At 47.5% G+C, this 27,828-nt stretch overlaps 7 protein-coding genes across 7 annotated transcripts; 3 read left to right on the top strand and 4 right to left on the bottom strand.

Moving 5' to 3' along the window:
• Positions 1–35: 35 nt before the first annotated feature.
• On the bottom strand, positions 36–2,493 carry JR316_0009565 (uncharacterized protein; the record flags this gene model as incomplete). Its single annotated transcript, XM_047895265.1, has 5 exons — positions 36–449; positions 506–658; positions 710–724; positions 1,014–2,368; positions 2,403–2,493. The coding sequence occupies 5 exons, from the start codon at positions 2,491–2,493 to the stop codon at positions 36–38; spliced, it is 2,028 nt and encodes a 675-aa protein (XP_047744984.1).
• A 455-nt stretch (positions 2,494–2,948) lies between these two features.
• On the bottom strand, positions 2,949–3,885 carry JR316_0009564 (Glutathione S-transferase U5; the record flags this gene model as incomplete). Its single annotated transcript, XM_047895264.1, has 4 exons — positions 2,949–2,993; positions 3,054–3,554; positions 3,608–3,712; positions 3,853–3,885. The coding sequence occupies 4 exons, from the start codon at positions 3,883–3,885 to the stop codon at positions 2,949–2,951; spliced, it is 684 nt and encodes a 227-aa protein (XP_047744983.1).
• Positions 3,886–4,429: 544 nt separating this feature from the next.
• On the bottom strand, positions 4,430–5,348 carry JR316_0009563 (putative glutathione S-transferase DHAR1, cytosolic; the record flags this gene model as incomplete). Its single annotated transcript, XM_047895263.1, has 4 exons — positions 4,430–4,474; positions 4,535–5,032; positions 5,080–5,184; positions 5,316–5,348. 4 exons carry the CDS (start codon positions 5,346–5,348, stop codon positions 4,430–4,432), a joined length of 681 nt encoding a protein of 226 aa, XP_047744982.1.
• Positions 5,349–5,683: 335 nt separating this feature from the next.
• On the bottom strand, positions 5,684–11,378 carry JR316_0009562 (Protein CFT1; the record flags this gene model as incomplete). The annotated part of the gene is made up of 24 exons (XM_047895262.1): positions 5,684–5,699; positions 5,742–5,912; positions 5,972–6,101; positions 6,157–6,291; positions 6,358–6,505; positions 6,566–6,712; positions 6,775–6,930; positions 6,993–7,134; positions 7,192–7,270; positions 7,335–7,527; positions 7,593–7,985; positions 8,044–8,238; positions 8,297–8,470; positions 8,524–8,699; positions 8,774–8,909; positions 8,969–9,160; positions 9,215–9,283; positions 9,341–9,510; positions 9,543–10,180; positions 10,234–10,380; positions 10,428–10,600; positions 10,655–10,735; positions 10,788–10,952; positions 11,058–11,378. The coding sequence occupies 24 exons, from the start codon at positions 11,376–11,378 to the stop codon at positions 5,684–5,686; spliced, it is 4,347 nt and encodes a 1,448-aa protein (XP_047744981.1).
• Positions 11,379–12,505: 1,127 nt separating this feature from the next.
• On the top strand, positions 12,506–15,143 carry JR316_0009561 (uncharacterized protein; the record flags this gene model as incomplete). The annotated part of the gene is made up of 3 exons (XM_047895261.1): positions 12,506–12,571; positions 12,633–14,878; positions 14,954–15,143. The coding sequence occupies 3 exons, from the start codon at positions 12,506–12,508 to the stop codon at positions 15,141–15,143; spliced, it is 2,502 nt and encodes an 833-aa protein (XP_047744980.1).
• A 4,071-nt stretch (positions 15,144–19,214) lies between these two features.
• On the top strand, positions 19,215–20,449 carry JR316_0009560 (GPN-loop GTPase 2; the record flags this gene model as incomplete). The annotated part of the gene is made up of 4 exons (XM_047895260.1): positions 19,215–19,607; positions 19,667–19,823; positions 19,874–20,031; positions 20,081–20,449. The coding sequence occupies 4 exons, from the start codon at positions 19,215–19,217 to the stop codon at positions 20,447–20,449; spliced, it is 1,077 nt and encodes a 358-aa protein (XP_047744979.1).
• Positions 20,450–20,994: 545 nt separating this feature from the next.
• On the top strand, positions 20,995–22,981 carry JR316_0009559 (Acetyl-coenzyme A transferase nodX; the record flags this gene model as incomplete). Its single annotated transcript, XM_047895259.1, has 6 exons — positions 20,995–21,257; positions 21,327–21,526; positions 21,586–22,298; positions 22,347–22,429; positions 22,481–22,559; positions 22,622–22,981. The coding sequence occupies 6 exons, from the start codon at positions 20,995–20,997 to the stop codon at positions 22,979–22,981; spliced, it is 1,698 nt and encodes a 565-aa protein (XP_047744978.1).
• Positions 22,982–27,828: the final 4,847 nt, after the last annotated feature.

Genomic DNA, 27,828 nt, shown 5'->3' with positions numbered 1-27,828 from the left:
GCGATAATTAGCTGCCACCTTTAGACTGATCTACGTTAAAATTGATCACACACCATGAAATAATTTGCCATCACTTCCTTCAGAATTTCGACTTTGTCATGATAGCAGGTCAAGACGTAGTCAGAAAACCTGTACGAGGCCGCGTACTCGACAAATTCATAATCGTATGCTGCATGTGGTAGCAGTGCAATTGCACAATCTAAATGGGCCTCCTCGAGATGATTTTTATCTGGGGACGCTCCGGGGAACTGACGATAGAGGCGTTTTAAGTGGCTGTTCTCCATCTCTTCAGATGTATCTCCTTCGACATATCTCAGGCACTGTTTGACGGCAAGGGTGTATCTTAAAGTAATCTTGGAAGTAAAAGAAGTGTTGTAGTCCCAGTAAAATAGTTGGCAGAGTAGAGTGAGATATTGACTTGGCTTCGACGATTTGATTAATGGTATCAACTAGACATTGTTGATCAGAATATATCCAGCGACTAAAAATTACAGTGATAACTAACGTTTCTCCTGAAGTCATTCATGGTGATGCTGGATATGACGTCCGCAAGGTATGTCTCAGGGACGGTACTCTTCAGTTGCAGAACCAAGTAATCGTTGAGGTGATCAAATTGTTCTGTATAAAGAACACGTATCGGCTTAGAACCTCTGAGCGCCTATGACAAAAATTTAGAATAGCCTTCGACTTCGATGATAAAACAGCCTACCTCACTGGCCAAAATCTGAATGATAGATGCAATAAAAAACCAGAGATAATAAGGATTAAGAATAAGCCAGGATCTGTGTCGAGTCAACAGTGTTTTAAATATAGCGACAAAATCGAATTTCAGTAAAGTGTCGTAGAGCTCTTGTGTAAGAACTGCTCTAGAGCAATGAGATACAAATGGGGTGACGGAAGCCAACAAATCCGACGGATTAAAATTAAGTGTAGCTGTTTTAAATGATAGAAGATTAGAATAGATGACATATACGATCATAATAAAAGGATAGCATACATGTAATTTTAGATACCCTGTGCAAGTAACCCCTTGCAAGGAATGAATGTGTAATTCCCAGATCTATACAGAATCTGCGGGATCGGATGGGGTTGAGGAGGTAGTCTGCGAGAGAGGCGTGCATGATTTTGATAGGTGAATTCCGTCCACCTAGTGACACGAGGGACAACAGATCGCCCAGAAGAAGTACAACGTCTCCGGGCCTGAGGAAGAGAAGTTTTTCCAACATTTCTGGATTAGTATAATTTCCGAGTCCATCTCCTTTGTTTCTGGTTATGATCAGAACACCAAATATCATCATTACTGTCCCAATATTCTCGACCGACGAGAAAATGTGGGTATATAATGCGTCTAACTCAGAAAAAGGTGATTCGTTGGTTGGGGCGACAGACAACCCAAGGATGACATTGAGACGGTCATCTGGCCTGTGTTTGGGAGACTGGATATACTTTATCACAGTTGACGCGTAGATGAACTGGCCAGAAGCTTTGCGAACAAGTTGACGGATGGCATCAGGAGATGGCCAGGATGAATGGAGATAGGAATTCAGAGGATGGGTCCGTTTTATTTCAGAGAATTCGTTCTGTAGGAAAGTCTTAATGTCATGGTGTGCAGTATTATCCATAGCAAGGTTGATAGTAGCAATTGAGAGCTTCTGGAAGATAGAATCGTGGTTGAAAACGCGGACTATATGGGACTCGGGGCGGCTGGATATTAAAAACTTTATGGGTAGCTTTAGATATTCTGTCGACTCGCCAATAATCCTGAGAAGATCAGCTTGGACCCGGGGGTTCTGGCATTCGTCAAGGCCGTCTACTATGACAACGCGAGGATGATGAACAGCAAAACATCCAAAGTGTTTCCTAACCCATTCAGAGAGAAGATAGGACCACGATAGAGCGGATTTGTTGATAGGCCCGATGAACAGTTTTTCCATTTGGGTTTCGATGGACCTGTCGAATATGACCGGGTCAGCCTCTATGGCGTCCTTGATGAACCGTCGTGTTGCTGGCAGCGACAACATGAGTTGATATGAGAGCGTAGAAATTAATAGTCGACCATCACTTCGATTGGCTGCCGTACGAGAGAAGAAAAAACTAGCCAGAAGACGTTTTTGGTCTTGATTCATTTCGGCCAGTGTCTGAGAAAGAGCCGATTTCCCCGCCCCTGCTGGGCCATATAACCACATCACAGATGATTCTTCGTCAGCGTTAGACATCCACTCCAGTATCTCGTTGATGATGGCGACTCGAGTGTCAGGTGCGCATTTCGGAGGATCAAAACGTTCTGTCGAATCCAGCAATGCCCCAAGAGCGGTATGTTGACGGAGCTGGTCAAGACCTTCAAACATTCGGCCCCATGGTATGTAAACTATAACTTTCAAAAGTACAAAACGCAAGCCTACCATCGCGAAACCCTTCATAGGTATTTGTGCTACTTGTGATGTTCCCTCCAGTTATGACAATGTTGCTCGAGTTTTGAAGGATTGAGGCCATAGAAAGGGTAAGAACCTCTCCAGTTGCTTTCAAGTTAGGCTGTTAGCTTGGGAAATTCATCAGCCAGGGATTTCCGTAGAGGTGTGTCAAGAGTGCATGAACGCGACTCTGGAAGGCAGTGATCTACAAGAAACATGAGCGGAGGCGATGCAAGCGGCCGTTAGCGTTTGTAACAGTAAAGAAGAACGACAAGCCTGGGAAAAATAATAAATTCAGGATTCAGCCACGGTCATTATAGCCTCAAGTAATAGGGGTTAAACTGATTGGAAATTGGAGAGTCCATGACTCCCCACACATTGTTAAGATTGTTCAATCCAGTGATCATGAAACTTCGCAAATGATCTCAGGAAATGAAAAAGTAAATTTTGGTTGGTGATCATAGTACAATTGCATACAGCGACTTGAAATACAGCTGAAAGGTGAAAGCATAATTTGAAGTTATTAAGTAAATTGCTTCAAGCCCGTGCAAAGCGCTTAGCGAATGTTTCCTTGACATATTCCTGGAAATGTGCTCCCGGTAAGTGAAATTATAGGAAAGTGGTCGAATTTGAGTGACTCACGGGATGGAAGGTCTCTTTGAAGCTATCCCTGCTTTTAAGGTCGTTGAAGTACTTCTTGAACCGAGCATACTTTTCATCGTTTTCAATCTTGGCCCACGTAGCCTTTCCTTTCCCTTCCTCAAATTTTCCGATGTCGTTTCCGATGGTCACTTCTGCTCGAGCAAAGAAAGGGAGCACGGCAGCATCTGCAATACTCCATTCACCCACAGCAAAGCCCTCAGGGGGAAGGAGGTTTTGGATAACCTCGATGGCTCCGAGGATTTGGTCAGGATCTTCTCCGCGGGTGAGAGCAGCATAGTATGCGCCAGAGAACTTGGGCGTCACTGTTTCAACAAAGAATCGGGCTTTTGCTCGCAGTATGGGGTCCTTTGGCAGCAAGGGAACTTCAGTGCTAAGGTCTGCGAAAAGTTCCAGCAGAACATAGGACTCTGCGATCTTCTGAGAGTCGGGCGATGGGTTTTCTGGAGCGACATCCGGCCCGCCGTAGGCAATCGCTGGTACCTGTAGACAACGAGGTTAGGACAACAGCTTCGAGGAACTCGTAAAAGTCCTACTTTGCTCGCTGGATTGATTTTGGGAGCATACCACTCCGGCTTGTTGCTTAAATCAATCTCATAGCGTTTGTATGGCAACTTTGACTCCTTCAAAGCAAGCTCGGTCTGGAAAGAGGACAACCAATGAACAAAAATTGCAGTTTAGGTATCATGAAAATCCCAAATTACCCGGTGAGCCCACGGGCAAATCTGATGAAGTACGAGTGAGTATCAAGGTTCATGAAGAAGTGAAGACAAGCATGCACCTTTGCGGTATAGAGAGTAATGGTTTCTGGCATTGTATGCAGATGCTTGAAGATTGTGTTTAGACGTTGAATTGCGAGTGAGGTCACAGGGAACAGGGGAACAGTGTCCTGCGAACTTTATGGTCCTCTTTATACTGTATGCCCGGAATCTGAATTGCGCAATTGACGTTCGAATGCAACCTATTGATATCTTTGTCAGTTTATGAGAAGTTGTAAGCGACATCGCTATCTTGGATGTCGTCATCATGATTTGTGCTCTGACAAAGCAAAGTAATACTTTAGGAAATGAAATTGATAACCTGCCCTTTTACTAGATGTCTAGACTTGACGTGATTTGAAGTCCGGAAGACGTACGGCGTTCTTGGGGATCATTTGTTGGTTTATGAAGGGTGTTAACGCTTTAGCATTTAGGGGCTTGAATTTGGTTTAGGATTCAATTTTCCAAAACTCCCATGAAATGTCACAAAATGAGATCAATAGAAAGTAAACCTATGAGCGACTAGCGATGCAACAACTCAGTGGTTTCATGCAAGGGTTTATCTTCTGGTTTTCTTTCCTGTCGTCTTACAAGACTTATCTAGGCTTTTGCAAAGCGTTTCATAAATGTTTCTTTGATATAGTCCTAAAAACATGTATTCTGTAAGCACCCACAAAGAAAACAATCACATGAACGAATACATACTGCGTCAAAGGTTTGCTTGAAACTATCTCTGCTCTTTATATCGTTGAAGTACTTTCGGAACCTGGCGTATTTATCGTCATTTTCAACTTTGGCCCATGTTGATTGCCCCGCCCCATTTGCGAATTTCCCAATGTCGTTCTTAAAGGCGACTTCTGCTCGGGCAAAGAAAGGCGTGATTGCAGCATCCGCAATGCTCCACTCTCCAACGGCGTAACCTTCAGCAGGAAGGAGACTCTGAACAGTCTCAATGGAGTCCAAAAGAAGCTCGGGATCTTCGCCTTGAGCGACAACAGTATAGTACCCGCGGAATGCCTTGGGAGTGACTGTCTCGACAAAGAAACGTGCTTTGGCTCGCAATATTGGATCTTTGGGCAAAAGGGGCACTTCGCTTATATCTGCAAAAAATTGAAGAAGAACGTATGATTCTGCAATTTTCTGCGAGTCGGGAGATGGATCTTCGGGGGGCACGTCTGGGCCGCCGTAGGAGATCGCAGGTACCTAGAGCTTTCGGTAAATTGGTATAGAGGCATGTGGGTAATTCTCACCTTGCTTGCAGGGTTAACTTTAGGGGCATACCACTCAGGCTTGTTTTGTAGGTCAATCTCAAATCGCTTGTATGGAAGCTTGGATTCACTGAGAGCAAGTTCCACCTATTTGATTCCTTACAATTCGAAAAGCATCCTATACAAATCCTTGAACGACTCACGCGATGAGCCCATGGGCAAACCTAATATCATAATTCAGTAAGAGAGCCATAACTGAAATTCGAAGAATGACGTACCTTTGCAGTGTACAGAGTGATCTGTTCTGTCATTGTTAATGTAGGTCTGCCTAAGATGATTGAACTGTGATGTTGATGGGTGTATCAGTGTAAGCGGCGGTTGCAGTGAGGTTCAGTATGAGCGGCTTTCAGCCCAAACTAGCTCCAGCGGGATTACTCAGCTGCCAGGCTCCATCGAGTTCTCATATGTGAGAATTTATATCCGAATGTCGTCGGTCGAGAAGCCATAATTGAAGGTCTTCAAGTTGGCGAAAACAGCTTCGGGGGAATGGTAGCCGGTCATACCCGGAGATTAGTAATATATAAACATGGCTCTGTTCCCCCCACTAAGTACAGACTGAAAGCATTAAAGATGAATTAAATGGGAATTACACCAGGAATGGCCTGAGAGATACAAATGTTAAGTGTTAAAATACATAGCCTCACCAAGGACCGGACAAAGAAATCCAATCCCGCAAAACGGTCAGCCTCTCCGTTCCAATTTGTCTGGTCATTTCGTTTTGCCTGGTAATTGGAAGAGTTTCGTAGTGGGCCAAAAGGTTTCCGTCAAGGATGCCCTTTGACAATGGCTTAGAGACGTAGTCATTGCGTACAATACTGAAATGAAAAAGCATAAGCGAGTTGAACAAAACAGACAAGTTCTCGGGAAATCATACCGGAAAGCTTTGGGATTAAGTCCAGCAGTATGCTGAATATTACGGGTAAGTTGACCCTGAAGCAGTTGCAGCCGTTTAAAGGCGTGCTCATCCACGGAAGTGAGTGAAGTCAATGAGCCGTCCGGAGAGCCTAGCCCCTCATTAGTCAACAGTCTCGATAAAAATGAGCTTGGGGTAGCCCTCACCCATCAATAGTTTGGATTGTGGAATGTCTGGTTGGTCCTTAGTTCGACGAGCAATGATGGCAGTAGTTCGGTATTCGCTTTGTCCATGGAACTCAGTGCGCAGTATGAGAGATCGCCCATCGTTGGATTCAATATCTGAAACGATGTGTACGTGTCAGAGGGACGCACCACGCGTTTCGCTCGAAACGAAAGCGCACATACCTTGTGGGTTATACTCATACACACGCACAATACCTTCCTCGTCGCTGGTGACTATTGAAAGCTCGCCATCGGTGAAGAAGAAGTCGGCACTCGTCACGCATATATGGTGCGTGTCTTTAGCTAGAAGTGTAAGTTTGTACGGATCTTCCTGTGGGGCAATGCGCATATATGAAGACGCGTGTTCTAACGTGGGATTAAGTCAACGTACCTGGAAGGCCACGAACATGACGCTTTTCACAGCATCGCCGATGAGGAGGAGATTTTTCAGTGTCCGAAGCGAGGTCACGTAGACGCCCACATCCATAAACGCTACACCCACGAGGCGTTCGTCCGAATCAAATGCCCTCACAAAGACCTAAATAATGTTAATTACGGATAGAAAGAGAGAGAAAAAAAAAACGCCGATTTGGCCTGCACCTTTTGACCCATGGATGAAACAAGGTATCCGGAAAAGCCACACACAGCACTGACCGGACCTTTCGCATCGTCACGGCATCGGAGGCGAAGCTTAAACCATCGCTTAGGCGCGACAGCGGGATCAGCAACGACCTCAACGATCTCGAAAATGTAAGTCTGGGGAAAGAAGAGAATTTAGTTGCGGTGCCTCTTGGGGTACGACGTAATGACGAGCTTACGGCGCCTTTGGCAGCAAGATCCTCTCCGCGATCGATTGTAGTGCCGACGACAATGAAATCCTTGCTTCCATTTTCAGTGCTTGACGTTTCAAGGTTGACGCATGCTAGGTCATTGATGTACTCGTTCGTTGCAAACTCATACCTACAAAACCGAAACACATCAGAAATGCGGGTCAAGCTGTGTAGCTGTTCCTCCTACCCGTCTAACGTTATCCACAGGTCAGGTGATATGAGCTCAAGGGTCGAGCAGTCACATAGGGGGTCGGCAATGTTAGGAGCTACACGACGCAAGGTAAGCTCGCCAGAAGCTCCGAAGCCAATGGAGCATAATTGGTTACTTACCGTCAGGTTCCCAAATCCTGTTGCCGTCTTCGTCATATGATGTGAATTTCGCTTGAAGAGAAGAAGCTGCAACGATTAAAGAGGTAGAAGGGTCAAACAGAACATTTGAATAAGACCGTCCTCTTGGAATTGAACGAGAGGGTAATGGTCCATCAAGCTGGAAATTGGGGGCCCATTCAAGCAAACAGGGACCCTGTCGGCATAATACCTCAGTTCACATTCCGCAGAGACATTCCGTTGGCGCAGCAAAACACATACCTCTTCTGTATAAAGCAAGAAATCACCCTTGGCCTCCCACAGAGAACAGGCGGTAAATGCATGCACAACACTATGCCCTGATGGGTAAATTTGCACCCCGCTTTTGTTGCCCCCAAGAATCCAATTAGGGCGATCGCCTGTGAAAAACACCCCGGAATATGTGACGCCAGGTGCAGGGCTAGTTACGAACGGTATGAAGTTCCGTGAAATTCGCTTTTGTTCTGCGATTATGCTTTTTTCATTTTCTTCTTGACGCTGGATTTCGAAAGCCATCGAGGCAATTTTGACGAACATGATCTTTAGATGTGACTGTCTAGGTTTCGCCACTGGTTCCAAGTTATCGCTTGCGGCCACTACCTCAAATATCGTTAGTTGACCTGAGCGTAGGAATACCTGAATAAAGATCCATTTAGCAATACACTTTGAACAACAGGAAGTAATGTGTCCATACACATAAATGAGGGCGAGGAGAGGTTTCTCCTATAGGAGCAATAAGTAACTGTTCTACATCAAGGTCTTGCGGTTTTCGCGGCGGATCTTGGGGAAGCGAAAGCGCAGGGGGGTCATGCGAGTCTGTTAGAACATTTTGCAATGTCGAGAGACCATCAGTGGAGAAAGCCAACGTCAATTTGGGCAACGTCCATATCTTTCGATTGCAATTCAATTAGTACGGGTCAGATTGTCCGCAAACGAAAAGTTCATACCTCCATGATGCCTTGAGGACGCATCAGGATTAGCCATTGACCTTTGTTTCCGGCGTTGACTGCAGCTTGAAGGGTGGTTGTTGCTGTACCGTTTGGAGAAACAGTGTTCTCGTACTGTTCTCCAAAAATCCCATTAGTGTCGGAAAAGAAACACCCGGTCAAATAGCGTGAAGTCTTTGAAATACGAGGTTCAGTTAAAGAAGTAACATTTTTGGCGATGTGAGTACCTTGTCTCCCATGGGCGACATGTCCTTCCGTCGAATCTTTCCCCTCTCAGTTTCGCCGATGAAGAGCCCAATGGAATCATCCTCTCGGATGATTAACACAAAAGGGTCGGAGATGCTGCAGGAGCGAATTTTGGGGCGAGGCATATTGTTATCCATATCCTTGATTATTTGGCGTTCTGTTCCATCTAAAGGCAAACGTTATGCATCAAAATGGAGTAGTATGAAAACATCAGATGTTTCAGCTACTCACCAGGTTCAAGGACCCGGATAGCATTGGTCATCACATGAAGTATTGCTGTTCGTTGGAAAAAGGGTGCTGCGCCGATGGTAGTACCAGGTATACGGGTAGTAATAGATATGTCATTCTTAGTGGTCCTCGTGGCGATCTATTTAGCAATATGAGTGAAGCTTGTCAATGTGAAAGGCAGAACTCATTAACGCTTACTCTTGATAAACCTGGAGAAGGATTGATATCCGTGCTTAAAATTAAGGTATCATTTTCTGCGTGATATGGATTCATTGGTTTTTCATATGAAATGCCGCTTGCTCTAACAGGCTGGCGAATGGGGAGAGACCAAAGCCCGCGAGCACCACCTATTACATGAAGCTTCCGCTTAGCGATGACTGGAAGGTCGCGCTACCGTGGCTTTTAGTGTTTTGTACTTATTATGCAGAAAAATCAACAACGCACCTGAAATAGCGTAAACCCGCCCGTCAAGCCAGATCCAGTTGCAGTGACAAGTTCAGGGACTGGACGATCCTAAAGAGGACAAAAGTTAAGTTGGGAAACACAAAATGTTAAAAAAGTCAACCTTACTCCGTTTTTGGCCAAAGAGAACGCCATGCTAGTAATAGTACCATGGGCAGGCAAAGAATCGCGTAAAGATAAATGAATGACTGTCCGTGTTTTCTTTGCTACGGAGTGACCATTGGAAAGGCCATTGACGGCTGACACTGCTGTAGGTTTAGATGAGACGCCGTAGATGTCTGACACAAAAAATGAATAAACTTTAGATAACCAGTAAACGTGTAAATGTCTTGACCTTCGTCGTCGTCATCATAATCCATCTGATCGTCATCTTTAACTATTGCAGATGGCGCAGAATCCTGTGCGTCGTCGTGCACCTCCTCTTCAACGTGTGCGGCTTTAAGCAGTACGGATGGGCCGACAGTGCTTCCGATGAAGATATGATCTTCGCCAAGGCTTCTCACCACAGACGGCGAAGATGTTTGGGCAAGCGGTGGTCCCAAAATAAGCTTTGAGACTATCTTTCCTTCCGCCTCGATCTCGATTGGGTATACTGTGCCGTCTTTCAAGAATACGAAAAAGGTTTTATCGTCAACAAAAAGAGTGCGAGAGCCTTCCAGGATTAGGTGTCGACTTTGATCGGAAGTTGGTACCGGTAAGAGTTGGATATCACTGATTCGAGAGGTCCATCCGTTGACCGGAAGGGCAACGCGCCGCGAAGATTGATCGACATATATCACTGCGTTACTCGAGACCACAACTACTCCTCCCAATGTCTCCGAGCAAGGCATGAGATATAAACAGTCATGGGGTAGACCTTCAACGGAAGTTATCAACGAATACTTTTGGGATGAGGTATCGAGGGTGAAGATGGTAAGTTTGACGGTATCTTTGAATTCCTTCAATCGACTTTTCAGTTATTAGCGATTTGGATGTTGAAGCAGATAGAAGTAGTGGCATACCCAGTCCATGTTTGTTGCGTTTGGAATAGAACTGCAAGTGTTGGGTTGTGGAATCCTGGCAAGAACACAAAGTCGATGATGTTACGGAGATTTGGCTCGACCTGACCTGGCAGGTCGAGTATAAAACTCGGAGAGTAGGGTACATCCCTGAAGAAGATGAGAACATTGCTGCAAGAAAGAAGATGTACCCTCACTTGAATTGAGTTTGGTCCTGTTGAGGCTGGTCTTGGTCCATAACCTCGAGCTCGGCCTGCGTTTGGTAAAATGGAAGAATAGCGAGGGCATGTTTCGGTAGCGAAAGCGCAGCACAGCGGGAGAGGGGGTCTACTTGCAACTCCGCCCTGAATAAAGGAGAATCTAAAGCAAGCTATGTGAAATATAAGAAGTAGTAAAGTCAAGCAGAAGAAAAGTGAACGCATACCATCTGGGGGGCCCTTTCATAAGTATGGATCGAAACAGTGACAAGATCGTGGATTATATCAGACCATTCTAGAAGAGCAATCTGAACATACATTAAGCCCTGATTTTGCGTTACAAGAACGTACGACACTCACCTTCGCATCTTTAAAAGAAACGAGCAGTCTGTCCAGATTATCCTCTAAAGATGTAACGATTTTGAGTCCTTTTATCCCGGTTACAATTCCATGAAGACGATGTTCTCTTATAAGGTAGAAACGAGTGACTGTCGAAATATGCACTGGTTCCTTCTGGGGCACAGACTGGAGCAAGGGTATGAATTAGCCAAACTCGCTCGCATAAACGATGTGGTTTATGATTAAATGATATGCATTTGCTCTCAAAAGTACATGAAAGATGTAAATCACCTTGGCTATGTTGATATACCCATCTCCTGCTTCGTCCATCACAACTTCGCCCTCGACTGGCTCCGTCCCTCGCCTCATACTTGCCCGCCTGTCCCGGTCATCTTCTGCTTGTGTTTGTATAGGCGCAGCCTCCTCCCGCACTTCAAATATACGCAGTAAGTTAGACCGAGCGACAACCAGGTTGCAGAGAACGCGCGATACGAATTCGTGACGCGTTGAAACGTTCGTTGAAGTTGGTTTTCTTGATGACGGCGTCAAATGGAGACTTGCAGCGAATTCAACACCGCTGGCCGGAATAATTTCTTGGCGAAGAGCATGCATATCGTTTTATAACATTCACCTCCGCAAAGCCCAAGAATTACTTGCCCTTGGATAAAACAAAATGTCGTTCAAGTTGAGTGTCAAGGTAAACGTTAAACCAGTACCGGTATTTGTTCTTGACTGAATGATTTTTGAAGGAATTGATTATATAATTTATCAGCTAAGTCTATTGTCCGCATCAACTTTCGACTCTTGACGAGAATGACATTCCTACTAGTCAATTCCTAGTTCCTATGTTACTACTATTGTCAGGCTGCTGCTGTTGCTCTCATTTTATGTTACTCTTACTGACTGGGAAGACTGTCAATAACGATCCAGCTAATATACCTTAAAGCTTGAATGGATTACAATTTGGCTACGATCCAAATACGATCTCAGTTGATGCTATTTCAGAAGATATTATGAGCCGAATGCCGAGGAAGGAGGTGCGTGCAGCGTAGCATGGAGTCCTAGAGGCATTTGTGTCACTCACAATTAACTCATCATAGTCAATAGGTTAGAATATTCCGGAACTTTGACCTATTGCACCTTCTTTCAATCCGACAAACCCCGTTCAGTGTTTTGACGCTCGTGGAACGCTCATGTAAAGCAGCTATAACCTCAGCCACACAGCAGCAGGCCGAACTCCTTGTCCATCGGGGAGCGTCAGCCATTAAAGTGATTTTCTTCATGGCTACCATAAGTGTACAACGATCAGGAACGACGCTTTCTTCCTTTTTCGGCCTGCTTTTCATGGAACGAAGGCGCAGGCGAATGCCAGGGACTTTGCGCCCTGTTATTAATAACACGGATGGTGAAACAAATTGTCAAGGAGGTGCATCTTCGGTGGAGCTTACTCTACTCACTCACATGTGAGATTCGGCTTCTTTCGCGTTCCAGTGCTGCAGTTGCTAATGCTCATCAACAGTGGCACGGATGTCAGAAGATTCTGCTATTCGCAACTTGTTGCAGTGTCATTTGCCCTCGCACCGAAACGGCTGCATAGAATTCTCGATCATAATTGGCCGCATGTGTTGCCTCAAGCTTCACTCGTGTGGATAGCGTGATGTCCGAATTCATCCCTACTTATATTTCACACGTCCTGGTTTGTCGTACCCTATGATGCTGAGCCCTACCGCTTCTCCAATATGTTCTCCTCTCTCCTCCCCAACGTATCTTCAGGCATGAAGTTTGGACAAAATGGGCCGGCCAAGGTACGTCTTTTCACCCCGCCTTCCATGTTCTATCTCATACCCATGTTTTCACACCTCAAAGCCCACAAACCGGTTCTCGGTTCGAGTATTTAAGACCTCAACGAGTGTACCTTTTGCGTATCCTCTAAACCCCAAAATGGATAATAATTATCGTGCGCCGCAAACGCTGCCGCCGCCACCTCCGACTCAACCACAGCAACAAAACGCGAGCTGGTATCCCTCTAGGTACGTCTCATTCATCTGGAAGCGCTACACAACAGTCAAAAACATGAAACCTACCTATGCTCCTCCACATAGCTCGTATAATGCCTACGACCAACGACCACGAACTACGCCAAATTACGCTATTTATCCCAGTGCAACGAATGACACGTTTATCTATGAGCAATCGATGTGCTCCAAGTCAGATATTTTCTCGACCTCCGAGCTGGATAATGCTTCAACCACTACCTTTTCCCCATCATCTGCATTCTCGCCTGCGCTTTCTACAGACAGTACAGTCACTCTTCAGGGCAATCCGATGGAAGATCAACGAATTGTTCGCCCCCAAACTCCTGCTGTTCGTGGGGGATACCCCCAGACTCTTTCCGCTCCTCAGAGCACTGCAATGAGCAGGACAGCGTCTTCCAGCAATCGTGCCCATGAGGCTGCGTTGACGGCGGAATCAGTTGAAGAACACCGTAGATTAGCAAGTCTGGCTGGTCGCTCCACCACACCTTTTCGTGCTCCTGCCCCTCCAACTACAGGCATGTCACGAGTTCCATCCACTGGAAGAGGTTTTATAGAGATCCCGGAGTACGAACCGAGCACATTTTCGGAGATGGAGGTGGAGGAACGCGATAGAATCGCCAAAATCAATGCAGGAATCAACTCGGCCTCCACAGGTTCTTTCTATACTTCAAGTACTGCATCCTCCAGCGACGGACGTTCAGTCCCATCCAATGTTAATAGAGTCGTTTCCTCGCAACCACTACACCCAAGTCTCCACTTTCCCAGCAAGTCGGATCCACCCACCCTCTTGCATAGCTCGGTAAGGCTTGACAGCCCCCCTAGTGTCGAGCGAATCCCTTCTGAGCTTCCTCCTGAACTCCTCGGTCCCTTGTCACAGTCATATCCTGCAGCTATTTCTCCTAGTCGGAGTCGCGATGCTGGTTATCGACCCGAACCCTCTCGCAGGACCTCTCCAAGTTCCTCTGATCCAGGACCCTCTCGTCCGCAGGACTACACCCAAGACCGAGCTCGCAGGCCTTCAGTCGTCGGACCTCGCCCAGACATTGTTGGCCAGCGCCCGACCTCGGAGTACCGCGAGTACGGCTCCTCTTACACCACTGTTGACTATAGGCCACCTACTGGTCCTTCTTCCAGACCGAGCTCAGATTCGAGCGGGTCAGGTTCAAGAGAACATGCCCGGCGAGACAATTTTTTGGCGCCCAACAGCGCGTCTGTACCTCGGGATTCGTCCGACCATCGACCTATTCCCCCGTCTCGTCGCAGTTCTCAGGCATATCCAGATGACTCTCCTCGCTCTCCTAAAGACGGCAGGCCGTACGATTCTCGTGATGGAGTATACAAAGTAGGCCCATTGAGCACGTCTCCCACCCAAATGCGCGCCAGTCCAATTGAGCTTGAGGCCGCTCAACGACAAGCGGCTGCCCAGAATAGCGCAGTATTGCCACACGATCGAGTGAGGACACGTTCCAATTCGTTTTCGGCACCTATGCGCCAAAATCTGCCATTACAGATCTCGCCCTCCGACTCGAGGCGTGGGCCTGAATACGGATCTAAAAATCCTTATTACCCTCAACCCGGCCCTTTGCCACCCACTTCGGCCTACGACAGCCGGCCGGCCCAACCCCAGCCATCTTCTCTTCCACCTTCAAGAGCCATGGATCGTGTTACCTCTCAAAATGTCGGCAGCTCTCATGCCCGCGTCCTCACTCAAGAGCCTCCTAGCTCTCGCTCGCAGCCTCCATACGCAGCAGATCCCAACTATTTACAGGCACCCGATCCATCTAGATTTGCGACCAACGGCCTAGTGCCTCGTGGTCCCATACCTCCTCAGGCGACTGTGAAGTACATCGACGCGGCAGGCAACGTTCGAACGACAGTCATGCCTGGTCAAGCTAGCTCCGAGCCGCAGCAGCAAAGGCGTTATTCGGATGGCGACCAGAATATTCCATTGAGGCCGCAGCTCTCTGGTAGAAACTCTGCGCCTGCTCTGCGATCTGTTCGCTGGAACGAGAACTTGATTTGCCCTTCTCCTTTATTCGCCAACCAACGCCGCAAAGGGTGGTTCAACCGCAGGGGGTAAAATTCCTGTTTCTATATTTTTGAATTATGTTATACTGACACTCCAACCTTTTTTTCTCCACTTTTCAACAGGGACCAACTTTGGACGAATGATGGGGCGTACAAAGCCGCTGCGCCTGGGCAAGAGTATCCACCTGATCTTGATGATTACCCTGAACATGGCGAAGGCTGGATGAACGAGGAAGGCACCCGAATCGACCTGGGGCACCGTCTGATTCCGAAACCACCTCTTCGTTCTGCTCTCAAACAACCTAAGGCGTAGCATCTCTGAATGTGTTCGTCGCTCTATATTGTCTGGCTTATTTATCTGGCGGCTCTACGACTTCTGGTTTTCTGAAGCTTCGTACTATCATTATTTGTGTTCACTCTCGCAATGTATGTCCCCTCTATCTATGTCCCTGTATCAATTATAATATGCTTTATAAACAAAGAGGCCCTTGCTCCATGCCCATGTGTTTTCGCTATCACATTGTATTACATAGTCAATAATGTCTTGTACGTACCTACATACATATATAACCAATTTTTCAATCAGAAGATAGTTCCAAAATCTCGCGTTCCCCCTCCTTGACAATGTTCATCTTGTATCCATCACGACCTGAACCTGAGCTTTCTGCCCCAGTTTTCCGTAAACGTTTCGGTCGCGGCTGTACTTCCGATAGCAACTCCCATTCGAACTCCTCGTTGTCATCATCATCGCTGTTTGACGCTTGTAAATCAGAATTGAAAGATTGGTCTGCCTTCCTGGATGCTGTTCGACCTCTCCTACTTTTGGTATTTGAAGGCATCTTTTCTTCTGAATCCATGTCTTCATCTGTGACATACATATCGTCCTCTTCCTCCTCCTCGCCTTCTGGCTGTGCTCTTTCTTTGCCCTTCGCGCTTCCAGCAGACGGTCGCTTTTTGGGTATGACCGATTTGCTTGGTCCAGCTTTCTTGGTAGCCTTGTTCTTGGATGGCGCCTTGATAAAGGTAAATTCTAATTTTGGACTTGAGCTGGCTGTAACACGTTCACGAGAAAGGTATGCTATTCGAGGCGCAAGTCTTCCGTGGACAACATAGACAACACAATTATATGCTGTCTGAAGGTATTCTTCTTGGAGGTAGCCTTGTGTGAGGAGATAAACCAGCAGATGTTCGATGTCCTATGATCAGAGTATAATATCAGTTTCGGGCATCCTCAACTTGTTTCGTACATGTTAACGCGCGCATACATTTTTGTTCAATTCCACAGGTCCGCCTGCCACTTCAACAATATCCAAGTTGTGCTTCATTGTGCCCTTCCTCCGCCCCTGGCTCGCCTCGAACGCTCCTTTATTTCCACCTCTCGCGAGCGTAGCCAGCATGCTCAGCGTAAGCCTGCCACCTGCCCGTTGCACAGCCTCGACCACCTTCAGTATCTGCCATGTGGCAAAGGTAACGTCTCGCCGCTCAATGCTGTCGGGCGATCTCGTGCAGTTGTCACAGTGCATGCACCGATCGAGGGCCCCGACTTCATCCGTTGAGAAGGCATTTATGTTGATCGAGACTTGTGAAGAATGAGAGAAGTATCTATTTGGTGGTACTGTGAGCAAGGTTCAGGAACGATGACGATGGTGAACGGAACATTAGGGAACAGATAGGGTGTGTAAATGCAAAGGGACGCCGAAGGGAAATGAGAAAAAGAAGCGTGTTCTGGGGAGCTGAAGACGTGCTAATGCGAGGCATGAATGAATCAATACTTACTGTGCAAAAGATACTTTGCGACATTCCTCAACCTCCTCCGCAAACTTTAAAATAGCATGTACTAGTAAGGAAGAATGAGTGTAAGAGCTGAAGCCAGAAGCTCTGAGCAAAAGATGTACAGGAACCCACGTTTTCGCTGTCCCTCTTTCTCCGATGCCATCACACTGCCGATGGCCGACACGTCTTGAGGACGGTAATACAATATACAATCTGAATCCTTGCCATCGCGTCCTGCGCGCCCAGATTCTTGATAAAACCCTTCCAAAGATTTCTGGAAGCGGTTGTTGTATAATATGAAGAAAAAAGGTCAATTAAAACAACATGCTTTAGCCTCAATAAACAACGACACTAACGGAGATCTAAGCAGGACCAATCCGATTCAGTAAAGCACGAGTGAGAGGGATGCCGCAGCGAAAGGCACAGCAGTGAACTCACTGAATGATGTAGCACAAATCGCACATCTCCTTTGTCGATACCTAGGCCGAAGGCTGTGGTAGGTGGTAAGTGATAGAGCGAAGTGTAGATGGAAAGAAAACGTGGGTTGATGCTCCTACACACCTATCGTTGCACAAACCACCTTGACAATGCCATTATGCCAAGCTTTCTGCAACTTGATCTTTTCGGCATCTGGAATTTGAGCATTGTACACTCCCGTTTTGATCTTGCCGTTGCTGATTTCTCTGAGCTTGGTCGCGACAGTATCGGTATCCTATATTACACCTTATGAACCCACGGAACTGTAGCATATAATAGAGTAGATCCTCACTTTGATTGAAAAACAGTAGATGATCCCGGTATCATTGGGGTGATGCTCGAGAATGTAGTCTTTCATCGCCTCGAGATGGTCGGCAGCCTTATCCGGCTTTGCAACTACCCGATAATGCAAGTTCTTTCGATATAGAGGCGCTGAGAAGTATACAGTGCCCTGTGCTTGCGCATCTGCGGACTGTAGGTCAATATCGATAAGCAAAAGCGGATGCTAGACAGCACAGACTGTTTCCATCGACGATCGCCTTGAGTCCAAGGATGTTGATGAGATCTTTGAGGACTTCGGGTCCGCATGTCGCTGACAGGGCCATAATGGGCACGCGAGGAAAGATCTTACGAAGGATGTGTAGTTCTTTGTAGTCGGGTCTTCATAAAAATTGGTCATGATTGTAGAACTCGGATCGTAATTCACCTACCGGAAATCATGACCTAATTGTGATACACAATGTGCTTCGTCGATAACAATTCTGGCTGAACCCTTCTTCAGTAAAATTAAGACCGGACGAAGACCGAGGACCGACCAAGTTTCCCGCCTTCATCCAACCTCTGTAGTAATGCCCGAAAAGATTTATCCTTATTCATTCTCTCAGGCTTTAGAATTGTAAAGTGAGTATACAGCACAAATTGTGCAATTGATCAACTGTACCGTCACGTAGACCAACTTCAGCTCCTTGTCATGCTTTCCGAGCTTCCTCTCGCCCATGCTTTTGATGCGGCCAACAATGAGTGCCTTTTCTTGCTTGCTGGTGGAAGATGTAATCATGGCTGCCTCAACTGGAGATAAATATTATTAAGATGGTCAACGCAAAATGACAATTTGGTTATTCACTATCAGCCTCTTGCAGGTGAAGTATCTGGTCGGTCATTAAAGAAATCAAAGGAGAGATGACCAAGGTGCACCCGGGGGTAAGAAGTGCAGGAAGCTGGTAAGTAAGTGATTTGCCGCCACCTGAATTTCATTCAGCTCAAAAAATGAAGCAAACGATGTTTGAAAATACCAGTCGGCATGATACAAACAATGTCACGTCCGTCCATATTTGCGTTGCAGGCACTAAAATTAAGATTCAGGGAAGTACATGACGCAAAATGTGTGATACTCACCCTTCCTGGCACAAACGAAACTCATTAATCCCGAACACAGATTTCATACGTGCTTTAAGTGCATCCGACCATTCGAATCGCTCCGTAGAATAATTGATTCCAACTTGTTCTTTCCCTTTCCCTTTTGAAACGCGTCGGCTGCTTAACTGGTTTAGTTGCATTTCGAGTTTCTCCTTTTCGTCAATGTAAAGAGAAATCTCCGTCTCGAGTGCCATGATTTGATCCCGCAACACTTGTACATCTGAATCGATTTGGGCAATGCGTGATCGAATAGCAGCGTTCGGTCGTTCAAACTCTTGATAGCTATTAGAGGTTTGGCCATTCTTGTGCATTTGGGCTTCGTGGTGTTGCCGCGAATATTCAAGGACATCGACAAGCTAGTATTTGAGAATCACTACCTGCGAATGATGTCTGGATTACACTGTGCAGATAAGACGTACATCATCAGATGCGACATGGTCGTCCTTATATCGAGTCATAGTAGTGCTTCCTCAACATGAAGACGCGCAAAATGATGATATCAAGACGCGTTCAGGTTTGAATTACCCTGTGGTGACTGGTGACTGGTGACCGGTGACCCTCAATCATCAATGGCACATTGAGTCGCCGCTTGAAAAAGCCTTGATGACTAGGCAGACAGAGATCTTGCTGAGCCGAGCCATATCTCAACTGATGCTATAAAGCCATCTTTAGTTCTCTGAAGCTTAGTTTTACAGCCTACTTTCCTTTCCAGACATAAATGCCTTTTGGAGAGATTGTTTGTGGATCTCCGGGGAGCGGGAAGTCGACATATTGTTATGGGAAACACCAACTTTTCACAGCGTTACAGCGACCAATATCCATTGTGAATCTGGATCCTGCCAACGACACCCTTCCTTACCCATGCGCGATCGACATATCTTCCTTAATCACGCTTGGAGATGTGATGGAAGAACATGGACTAGGACCTAATGGAGGAATGTTGTATTGTATGGAATATTTGGAAGCCAACTTTGATTGGCTAGAAGAGCGTCTGAAGGAACTTGGAGAAGATGCTTATGTTCTGTTTGACCTTCCAGGACAAGTCGAGCTGAGTACGAACCATGAAAGCGTCAAAAATATAGTCGAGAAACTGACAAAAAACTCATTCCGGGTGCGTCTCTTTGCTACTTCTCCAGGTCTCAGAACCCAAACCAATGCTATCTAAGTCAGCTGGCTGCTGTCCACCTTTGTGACGCTCATTACATCACGGATGCGTCGAAATATATATCGGTTCTCTTGCTGTCCCTGCGAGCGATGCTCCAGCTTGAACTACCTCATATCAATGTTCTATCCAAAATCGACCTTTTATCGCAATACGGAGATTTGGGTGAGCAAGAGCTTCTCAAAATCGTTATTATCTATTAAATTTAGGCACAGATTTCAATCTCGACTTTTACACGGAGGTGCAAGACTTGTCTTACCTTGAAAACACGCTGTCCGCGTCGCTTCCACCACGCTTTAGCGCGTTAAACATGGCCATGATATCTCTAATAGAAGATTACGGGCTTGTTGGATTTGAAACTCTAGCTGTTGAGGCAAGTTTTTACCTTGGATAGCTATAAGGCTAAACCTAATGCATTGTAGGACAAAAACCTCATGCTCAACTTAACCCGCGTCATCGACCGCGCAACAGGTTACATCTTTGTGCCACCGGCTGAATCCAATCAACCGCCTGGTACAATTGAAGAACACAATTTGGGACCCGCTGCCCGCCCAAACACCTACGCACTATTCACTAGCGCCGTCGCTCCATTACAAGGTCCTGGAAGCAATATACGCGACATTCAGGAACGATGGATCGATGCGAAGGAGGAATATGACGCGTTTGAAAGGAAGGAGTGGAGAAAAGAAGGAGAATTGGTGCGGGATCAAGCAGCGCGAGCAAGCAAGATAAGAGAAAGGAAGACGCCGTCCAAGCCCGGTTCAAATAACTCAAACGCTATGCAACTATAGTTGATATTGATTTACTATATCGCGTATCTTGGGGTTGGGACTCAACTCAGATCACAAAGGTGCCGCCATTGTACGATTTGGCAGTACAACGTTCCACACATGATGAGTTGGTTGTAAGCAGGGACTTTTACTTTGAGAATTGATTGACTTGACTTAATCCATATATCTCATTCTTTAGGAATTACGTCCTTGTTTCCCTCTTGTGTTGTACTTCAGGAACTTTGTGTCAAGCTCAGAGTTATAGCACTCGTACAATAAGTTTCAAAGCCCTAAATATTTGTTCGACGGTTATCAGTGCACATTGAACGGTCCTGAACTGATCCTGAATATTCCAAGCCAGTCGTCGGGAAGTATCTGCCACCGATGCCCAATTCAAACAGGTCATATTTTCTCTCAACCCTGTGTCATATGATTCATTACCGTGGTGAGAATTAATCTTCCGTATCTTTGCCTAACGTAAGTTGAGGTTCCTACGTGCTGTATGAAAGGTTGTTTTTTGCTTTTCTTCTCTCATCTGTAATCCTCTTCAAGCTGTATTAGAAGACATGGATTCATATTCAGTAATATCTGAAAGCCGAAAACTGCTGGTCGACGGAATCCTAAAGAATCCTCTTCACACTTCACTACCCTCGGACATCGAAGACGCTGCGAAGAGCGTCGAATATACCGGTAGTGGAATGCCTAGCATCCCAGTTAACTGGCGCTGGACAGAAAGCATCTCTGCACTCAAAGGGTTCCAGGCTTCTATGCTCAACGTTCTTCTGAAGAAGAAGTATGGACTGGAATACCAGAAAGTCATAATTAACACGTACACAATCAATTTCCTATCTTTACATATACCACACCCACACAAGCTGATTGACTACATTTTCTCCAGCGATCACGCTCAATTGTTTATCATGTCAATACTTTTGACGATAATAGACCCTTTGGAAGGAAAGCTTCGCTTTAACGATCCAGGTTGTACTAAATTTTTTCCAAACGGTGATAAATTTCAAGGGATGCTGGGGAGCCCACTGACAGAGGCTGCCACTAATATCTACAAAACCAAGGATGAGCGTTTTTATCATATACATGGTTGGTAATTGATTTTATGATGGTGTTTACAACTCATTTCGGTCATTTATGGATTTTAGGAAGCATGAATGCCACACCCGTTGAAATGGCTTTAGGGATTGACCCAAATGATAAAGTTATGGATTATACGGGCGCCTGCGCCGTTTACCAAGCAAAGATTGGCCAACTTGTCGCTACAGATCTGGACAGCCTGATGAATGATCACTATCGTCAAGCAGGCACAATCTGCTACTCCATTGACGAATACAAGGCGACTGAGCAAGGACAGGCAAACGCTCACGTAGGGCTATATGAGATCCATCATTTGCCGATCCCTAAACAGGCACCTGGCTGGTGGACCTCGGTTGATCAATATACCAGTGGCAAACGCCCTCTGTTTGGACTGAAGGTCGTCGATCTTACGCGGGTGATAGCCTCACCAACTATCACGCGCGAGCTGGCAGAACTAGGCGCTAGCGTCATGCGCATCACATCTCCAAACATCACCGATATGACGGTCCTCCTCTGCGACTTAGGTTGGGGGAAATGGAACGCGCATCTAGATCTTACCAAGTCCGAAGATAGAGCCAGACTGAGGAGCCTCATTGAAGAGTGTGATGTTGTAGTTGACGGGTATCGCCCAGGGATCATGGAGAAATGGGGATTTGGGAAAGATGACATTCTGGGTTTTTTCAAGGAAAAGGAACGTGGCATAATTTATGTACATGAGAATTGTTATGCGTGGAATGGTCCTTGGTCCCATCGATCCGGATGGCAGCAGATTAGTGATGCAGTAAGTAGCCCTTTTCCTAATGTCCGCTGACGCTAAGAAGCGGTGTAGTGCTGTGGGGTTTCTATGGAGTATGGACGAGCAATGGGAAACGACGAGCCTGTAACACCGCCACTTCCAGCGACTGACTACTGGTAGGTTCGACTTGGATCTTCACAATGTTATGAGTAATAACTTTTTGGAAGCACTGGCATAATTGGCGCCGTGGGGGTATTACAGGCGCTTATCCAACAGTCGGAGAAAGGCGGATCATATGTTGTCGACGTAAGTGACTAGGAGCATTCTGAATCGTAGATGTAAAACTGATGTCATTTATTCTTGCACAGATCGCATTGAATTACTATTCTCAATGGCTCATCAACAAATGCTCAACATATCCTACTAATGTGTGGGAAGCATTATGGACCAATGGTGGACGACCGATTTTTCGGCATACAGACAATATGTTCATCACATTTCCTCCGATTCTCCGTACGTTGATGGCTCAACAATCACCTATTCTGAATCCAGAATTCTTCGAGATTCGCGACAACAAAGCCATTGGCGTTCCTGTCAAAACGGTTAAACCAATCTTGAATTTCCCAGACGGCATCGTGAAACCTGGATATAACGTTGGAGCTAGGGGGAACGGGGTTGATCAACCAGTATGGCCCCATGACTTGATGCAAGAAATAGTGACACTTTAAGCAAATCATTCGACCTAAAATACGTACCTCGTCGCATCAGAAGGATGAAATATCTGTTAGTATGACTTCGCCGAGGCAATCAAATTAAAAATCAAAAGAGAAATCCGATGTTTTATTGGTACGTTAAGAAGAGAGTATTTCTAGTAGACCGACTGGGTGCTTATTCACAGACTCATAATCAATTGCTTGATGCCTGACATCCATAATCCGATGTCATCCGTTTGCGATCCACGAGTCAACAGCTCGACATGAATTGACAGAGCTGCAGCACGATCACGGGCATCCATTGCTACGAAAAAGTAAAAGAAAGTGTTAGAGGGATGAGCAAACGTTAGATACGAGCATCCCTACCTCTTGTCAAGACGATCAGTTGGTCGACCACAGGCCTTGAGATAGTCTCGCAGTTGAGTGCGTCGAACAATGGGTTGATCCTCCTTTCAAGGTCGTCAATAAGTCGCTTTTGGTTAGCCTGTGAGAGGAAGAAAAATATTAATATCCGTCAAATCGCTCAAATAACATATGTTAATTACAGGAACAGTCTGCTTCATCCTCGTAAGATGGTTAGAGATGCTGACGAAAGCAGGCTGCGCGTATTCAGGGATATGGCTTCTATCACCAACAGCTGGAAGTACCATCAGTCTCATCTTAGTTACTAACTTCTGAAAGAAAACATACGGTATTTTGGAGCAGCAGGTGCCGCGCGAGCAGGAGCAGCACTTCTAGAGACTGTGCGAGGTGGTGCACCAGGACCTCCTGGAGGAGGGGGTGGGCCACCGGCTTGCTGAGGAGGTGAGGGTTGCTGTTGCTGTGAAGGCCCAGGGTGTTGCTGAGGCGGGGGTCCATATGGCCCAGGAGGAGGAGGCTGAGCTACATGGCCTGGTCCTGGTCCGTAAGGCCCTGGTGGGGGAGGAGCTTGTTGATGCTGCTGTTGCTGCAGCCCCTGTCCTGGAGCAGGCGGACGACCGTACTGACCCGGTGGTGGGGGTGTATGTCCAGGAGCAGGTCCCCTCGACGGCGGGGGGGCGTACTGGCTAGGGGTCGGTTGCCTTTGCGGTGGTGGCGGCAAATTCTGGCCTTGAGATGGTGACATCAACCGCGAGGGCGGCCTAACACCGGGACCAGGCGGGCCGGGGTACACACCTGCGGAAGGCGGCCCACGAATGCCGGGGCCGCCTGGGGGAGGAGGTCCGCCCGCCGGAGGAGGAACAGACCCACCGCGGTTCAGGCCCACGCTTCCAGGACGCGGTGGGGGAGGGAGCGTCGCGGATGCCTGTCCATGTCCAATATAAGGAGATCCCTGGGGAGAGTATCCTGGCGTTGCGGGAGCATTTGGGAAGGGCGAGGTGATTGCAGCCGGCTTGTTCAGGTTGAGTGCCGCTGGAGGACGCGAGGAGGGGACGTTCACAGGGTCATTCCAACCAATGCTGGTATCGCGTTTCGGTGGAGGCGCTGGCGGAATGTTGCTATTGGAGGGCGTACCATTTTGGGCCCTAGGCGGCGGTGGTCCAAACGAGTCAGGCTGCGGAGGAGGTTGGCGGAGGTGTGGGGGTTGCGTGAGTGAGGTGGATCGGTTGTAAGGATTTTGGTAGTTGTTTGCCGGAGGTGCATAGCCAGTCTGTGTGGCTGGCGGAGCATAAGCTGACTGCTGAGCTGCAGGAGGAGCGTATGCAGACTGCGTAGGGGGAGCATAGGCAGATTGTTGCTGAGGAACTGGCGGCTTGGGTTCGCCTCCAGTAGGGCCATATCGTGTAGCATAAGGTTGAGATGGAGCTTGAGTCTGAGCCACCGAAGGCGCGTATGGTCCTCTAGTCGGCGCTGCTGTCGACGTAACAGGAGCAGGTACAGCTGTGGAGGTACTCGCCACAGGACCCGCAGTGGTAGCAGCTACCAATCTCTTTCTCTCAGACTCCAAATCTGCGCCAGGGGTTGCACCTTTGTACCCAGCAGGTGTCAGCTTCAAGAAGCTGACCGCTTCTTTCAACAGACCCTGTGTGCTGAGCAGCTCGGCGTATTCAAAGTAACGATCATAGAGCGACGCGAGCTTGTAAGCTTGAGCAGGTTCAGCAGAGGACGACGTCAATGCTTCATCTTTGTAGTTGGTGGCGGCACGGAATACGGTGACTTTCTCGATGAAGGTCTGCAAAGCGTGGGCATGGGCCGAGTAATACGAGCCAGTATCATTACTCTCATCAGCAACCAACGCCTTTTCTTCTTGGAGCAATTCATCAGCCCAAATGTTGATTAGCCTTTCCAGGCGAGCCGACGCAAGATATGTAAGCGTGGCGTTCTTCCTGAACGCGTAGGCCTCCTCCACGACCTCCGGATCATCTGATCCCTGCGACACTGTGAACTGATACTCTAACCTGCTACCCAGCTGCTCAGCCAAAGTGGGGAATTCCTCTTGACCCGCGAACGTGCAGATGACGACGAAGATTTCTCTCCATTCCTGTAAATCGGCGTTCTGAACGATGTCGCTAAGGTCGTTCGACACGATGGACTGCAAGAGACGGAGATATGGTTGTTGTGTGGTTCTGCGCTCAAAGTACGCTTTCTGAGTGCGCTGCAAAAGCTCAGGGCCGCCTCGCACAGCAAGGAGGATGGCATCCGCATAGCGATCTGAAGATAGGCAGAGGGAAACCGCGCTTTCAAAGTCTCCTAGAACAAGCGCCTTTGTAACGAGGCGGTCGTTGTCGGACTCCTCCGAGGGGTAAATTCTGAACCCACTTGCACCACTGGCTTTGGTAAGAACTTCCGAGGTGACCGACGAAGGACCAGATCCGGTAGTAGCAGCAACTGAAGAATCAATACCGTAGTTGGTGTGAGGGACGAGAACAGGATGTGATTCGCCGTTGTCTTGTGCAACGCCAACGGTGTTGAAAAAGTCGTGTTGGGGTGTTCCAGGGATGTCATCACCAAAGAGGCTCGGGGCCGTTGTGGCAGATTCCTCTTCATCTTTGGCCTCCGAGAGCGTCTGTTCGTCCGCACCGAATGGCGTGGCAGCTTCTGAGTCATCTCCCACCTCGCTGCGATCCGAAGGCACCTCCTCGCTTTCCGGCTCAGCAAACGAGACAACAGATTCGTGAGGCTTGTCAGCGAGAGTTGATGTCGCGTCGCCGTCGTAAGGAGATTTGGCGGCGTCAGCCTCTGCAGCAGCCTTGAGATTTTCGACAGCCTCTGCAACGCGGGCGGCAATTTCAGCCTTGGAGAATCCGAGCAGTGTTACCAGCTCGTTCCTCGAGTTAGCCTTAAACAAGCTCAGTAGAGCCTTCCATCCCTCGCTGCCGACAGTTGTGGTCTCCTCTGTCGCCGTGGTTTTCTCTTCTGCAAATGTCTGCAGACTGTCGCCTTCGATGGCCGCTTGCAACTTGGTCGCCCTTTCCACAAGGTCTGACTCTGTCACAACCTTTCTTATGTGCACGACACTGCTCTGAGTCTTGCCCTGAGCCGAAGACAAATTAGACACTGTAACGAGGTTGCCGCCAAACCCGAACGAAGCTGACACTGGGCGTCTAAGCCATTTGGGTGGCTGTTTGAGTGATAGTGTGGCCTGTTGACCGGACCGAGAGAAACCGGGGGCGTCAAAGATGTCAGCACCATCAGCCCTAGGTGTTGGTTTTTGAGCGTCGGTCAAAGGTTCATTTGTGGATTGGATAGAGTGGATTCCGATGGTGCCATCGAAGAAGGCAGTCGCGAGCATATCGGGGTTTCGAGGACACCAGTCAACTTGGAATGCCCAGTTATCAGCAGAAGGAAGCTAGAAAGCATTGGTTAGAAAAAATTGAGGGATTATGGCGAACGTAGACAAACCTCGCCGATAACTTCATATGTCTGAGGATTCCAGCACAGAGCGCGGTTATCCTTACCACATGACAAGAGCAAGTCTGCATCTTGTTTACACCATGACAGAGAAAGGACACCTTTCTCGTGCCCGGTGAGAATCTAAATGTCTATCAGTAACCTGTTTCCGAAACAACAAACGTACACTTACTTTCTCAGGAGCGCGTGCATTACGCAGGTCCCAGACCATGAGGATGGGAGACGAATCATCCTCCGACGCTGTCACAAGCCTTGTAGCCTACAGTATACAGTGAGGATGAGAAGCATAAAGATGCGATTATACTGACGTTATCGGGGTGCCATGCAATGTCGCTCATCCCCCGTCTACCTCCAACAGCCATTCCCATTCCCGTTCCAGACTGTCCAGCCAAGGTGCCAGCACCACCGCCGTACGTCAGCGCAACCACTTCACGTTTGCCTCGTAGATCCCACACGACAGTGAAACCTGTGCTGCTTGCGCCAGCAAGCACATACTGGACCTGTTGATTCCACGCCACGGAGGTGATCTCGTCTAGTTTCGTACTCCTTTGCCCGGGAGTAGGCGAGTACGGCTTGCTGGGGTCTTTGAGATCCCAGATGTACACCTAGCAACATATCAGTAGACCTAATGAGATCATAGGGTGCTCATTACCTCGCCACTAACGCCTCCTGACGCGAGCAGGCTTGTTTGCAGTGGATTGAAATCGAGACCGCGCACAGGACCTGTATGTGTAGTATTTCGCAGAATGAGAGATTCAGAAGCACTGCACATCTTCAGTCAGACCACTGTTGGAATATACGACCTATGTCGTACCTTGCTCCTGAAAGTATCTTTGCCGGATCCCATAAAGCCAACTCGCCGTTCTCCAAGCCGGCAGCGATGACACCTTGAGGGCGAGCCGCGTCAACGTGTCCCCATGCTAGACGATTGAATCTGCACGATCACCATTAATGAGCAAGTTTAGCGTTCAACACCTGTAGTACTAACCTGGCTGTGTCTGTGACACGACCTTTTGGCCCATGACCACCTT

The sequence above is a fragment of the Psilocybe cubensis genome, chromosome 9 (assembly GCF_017499595.1).
Source record: "Psilocybe cubensis strain MGC-MH-2018 chromosome 9, whole genome shotgun sequence".
Classification (NCBI taxonomy): Eukaryota; Fungi; Basidiomycota; class Agaricomycetes; order Agaricales; family Agrocybaceae; genus Psilocybe; species Psilocybe cubensis.
Note: the sequence above shows the minus strand (reverse complement) of the source record. Positions and strands in the feature narration are given on the sequence as shown.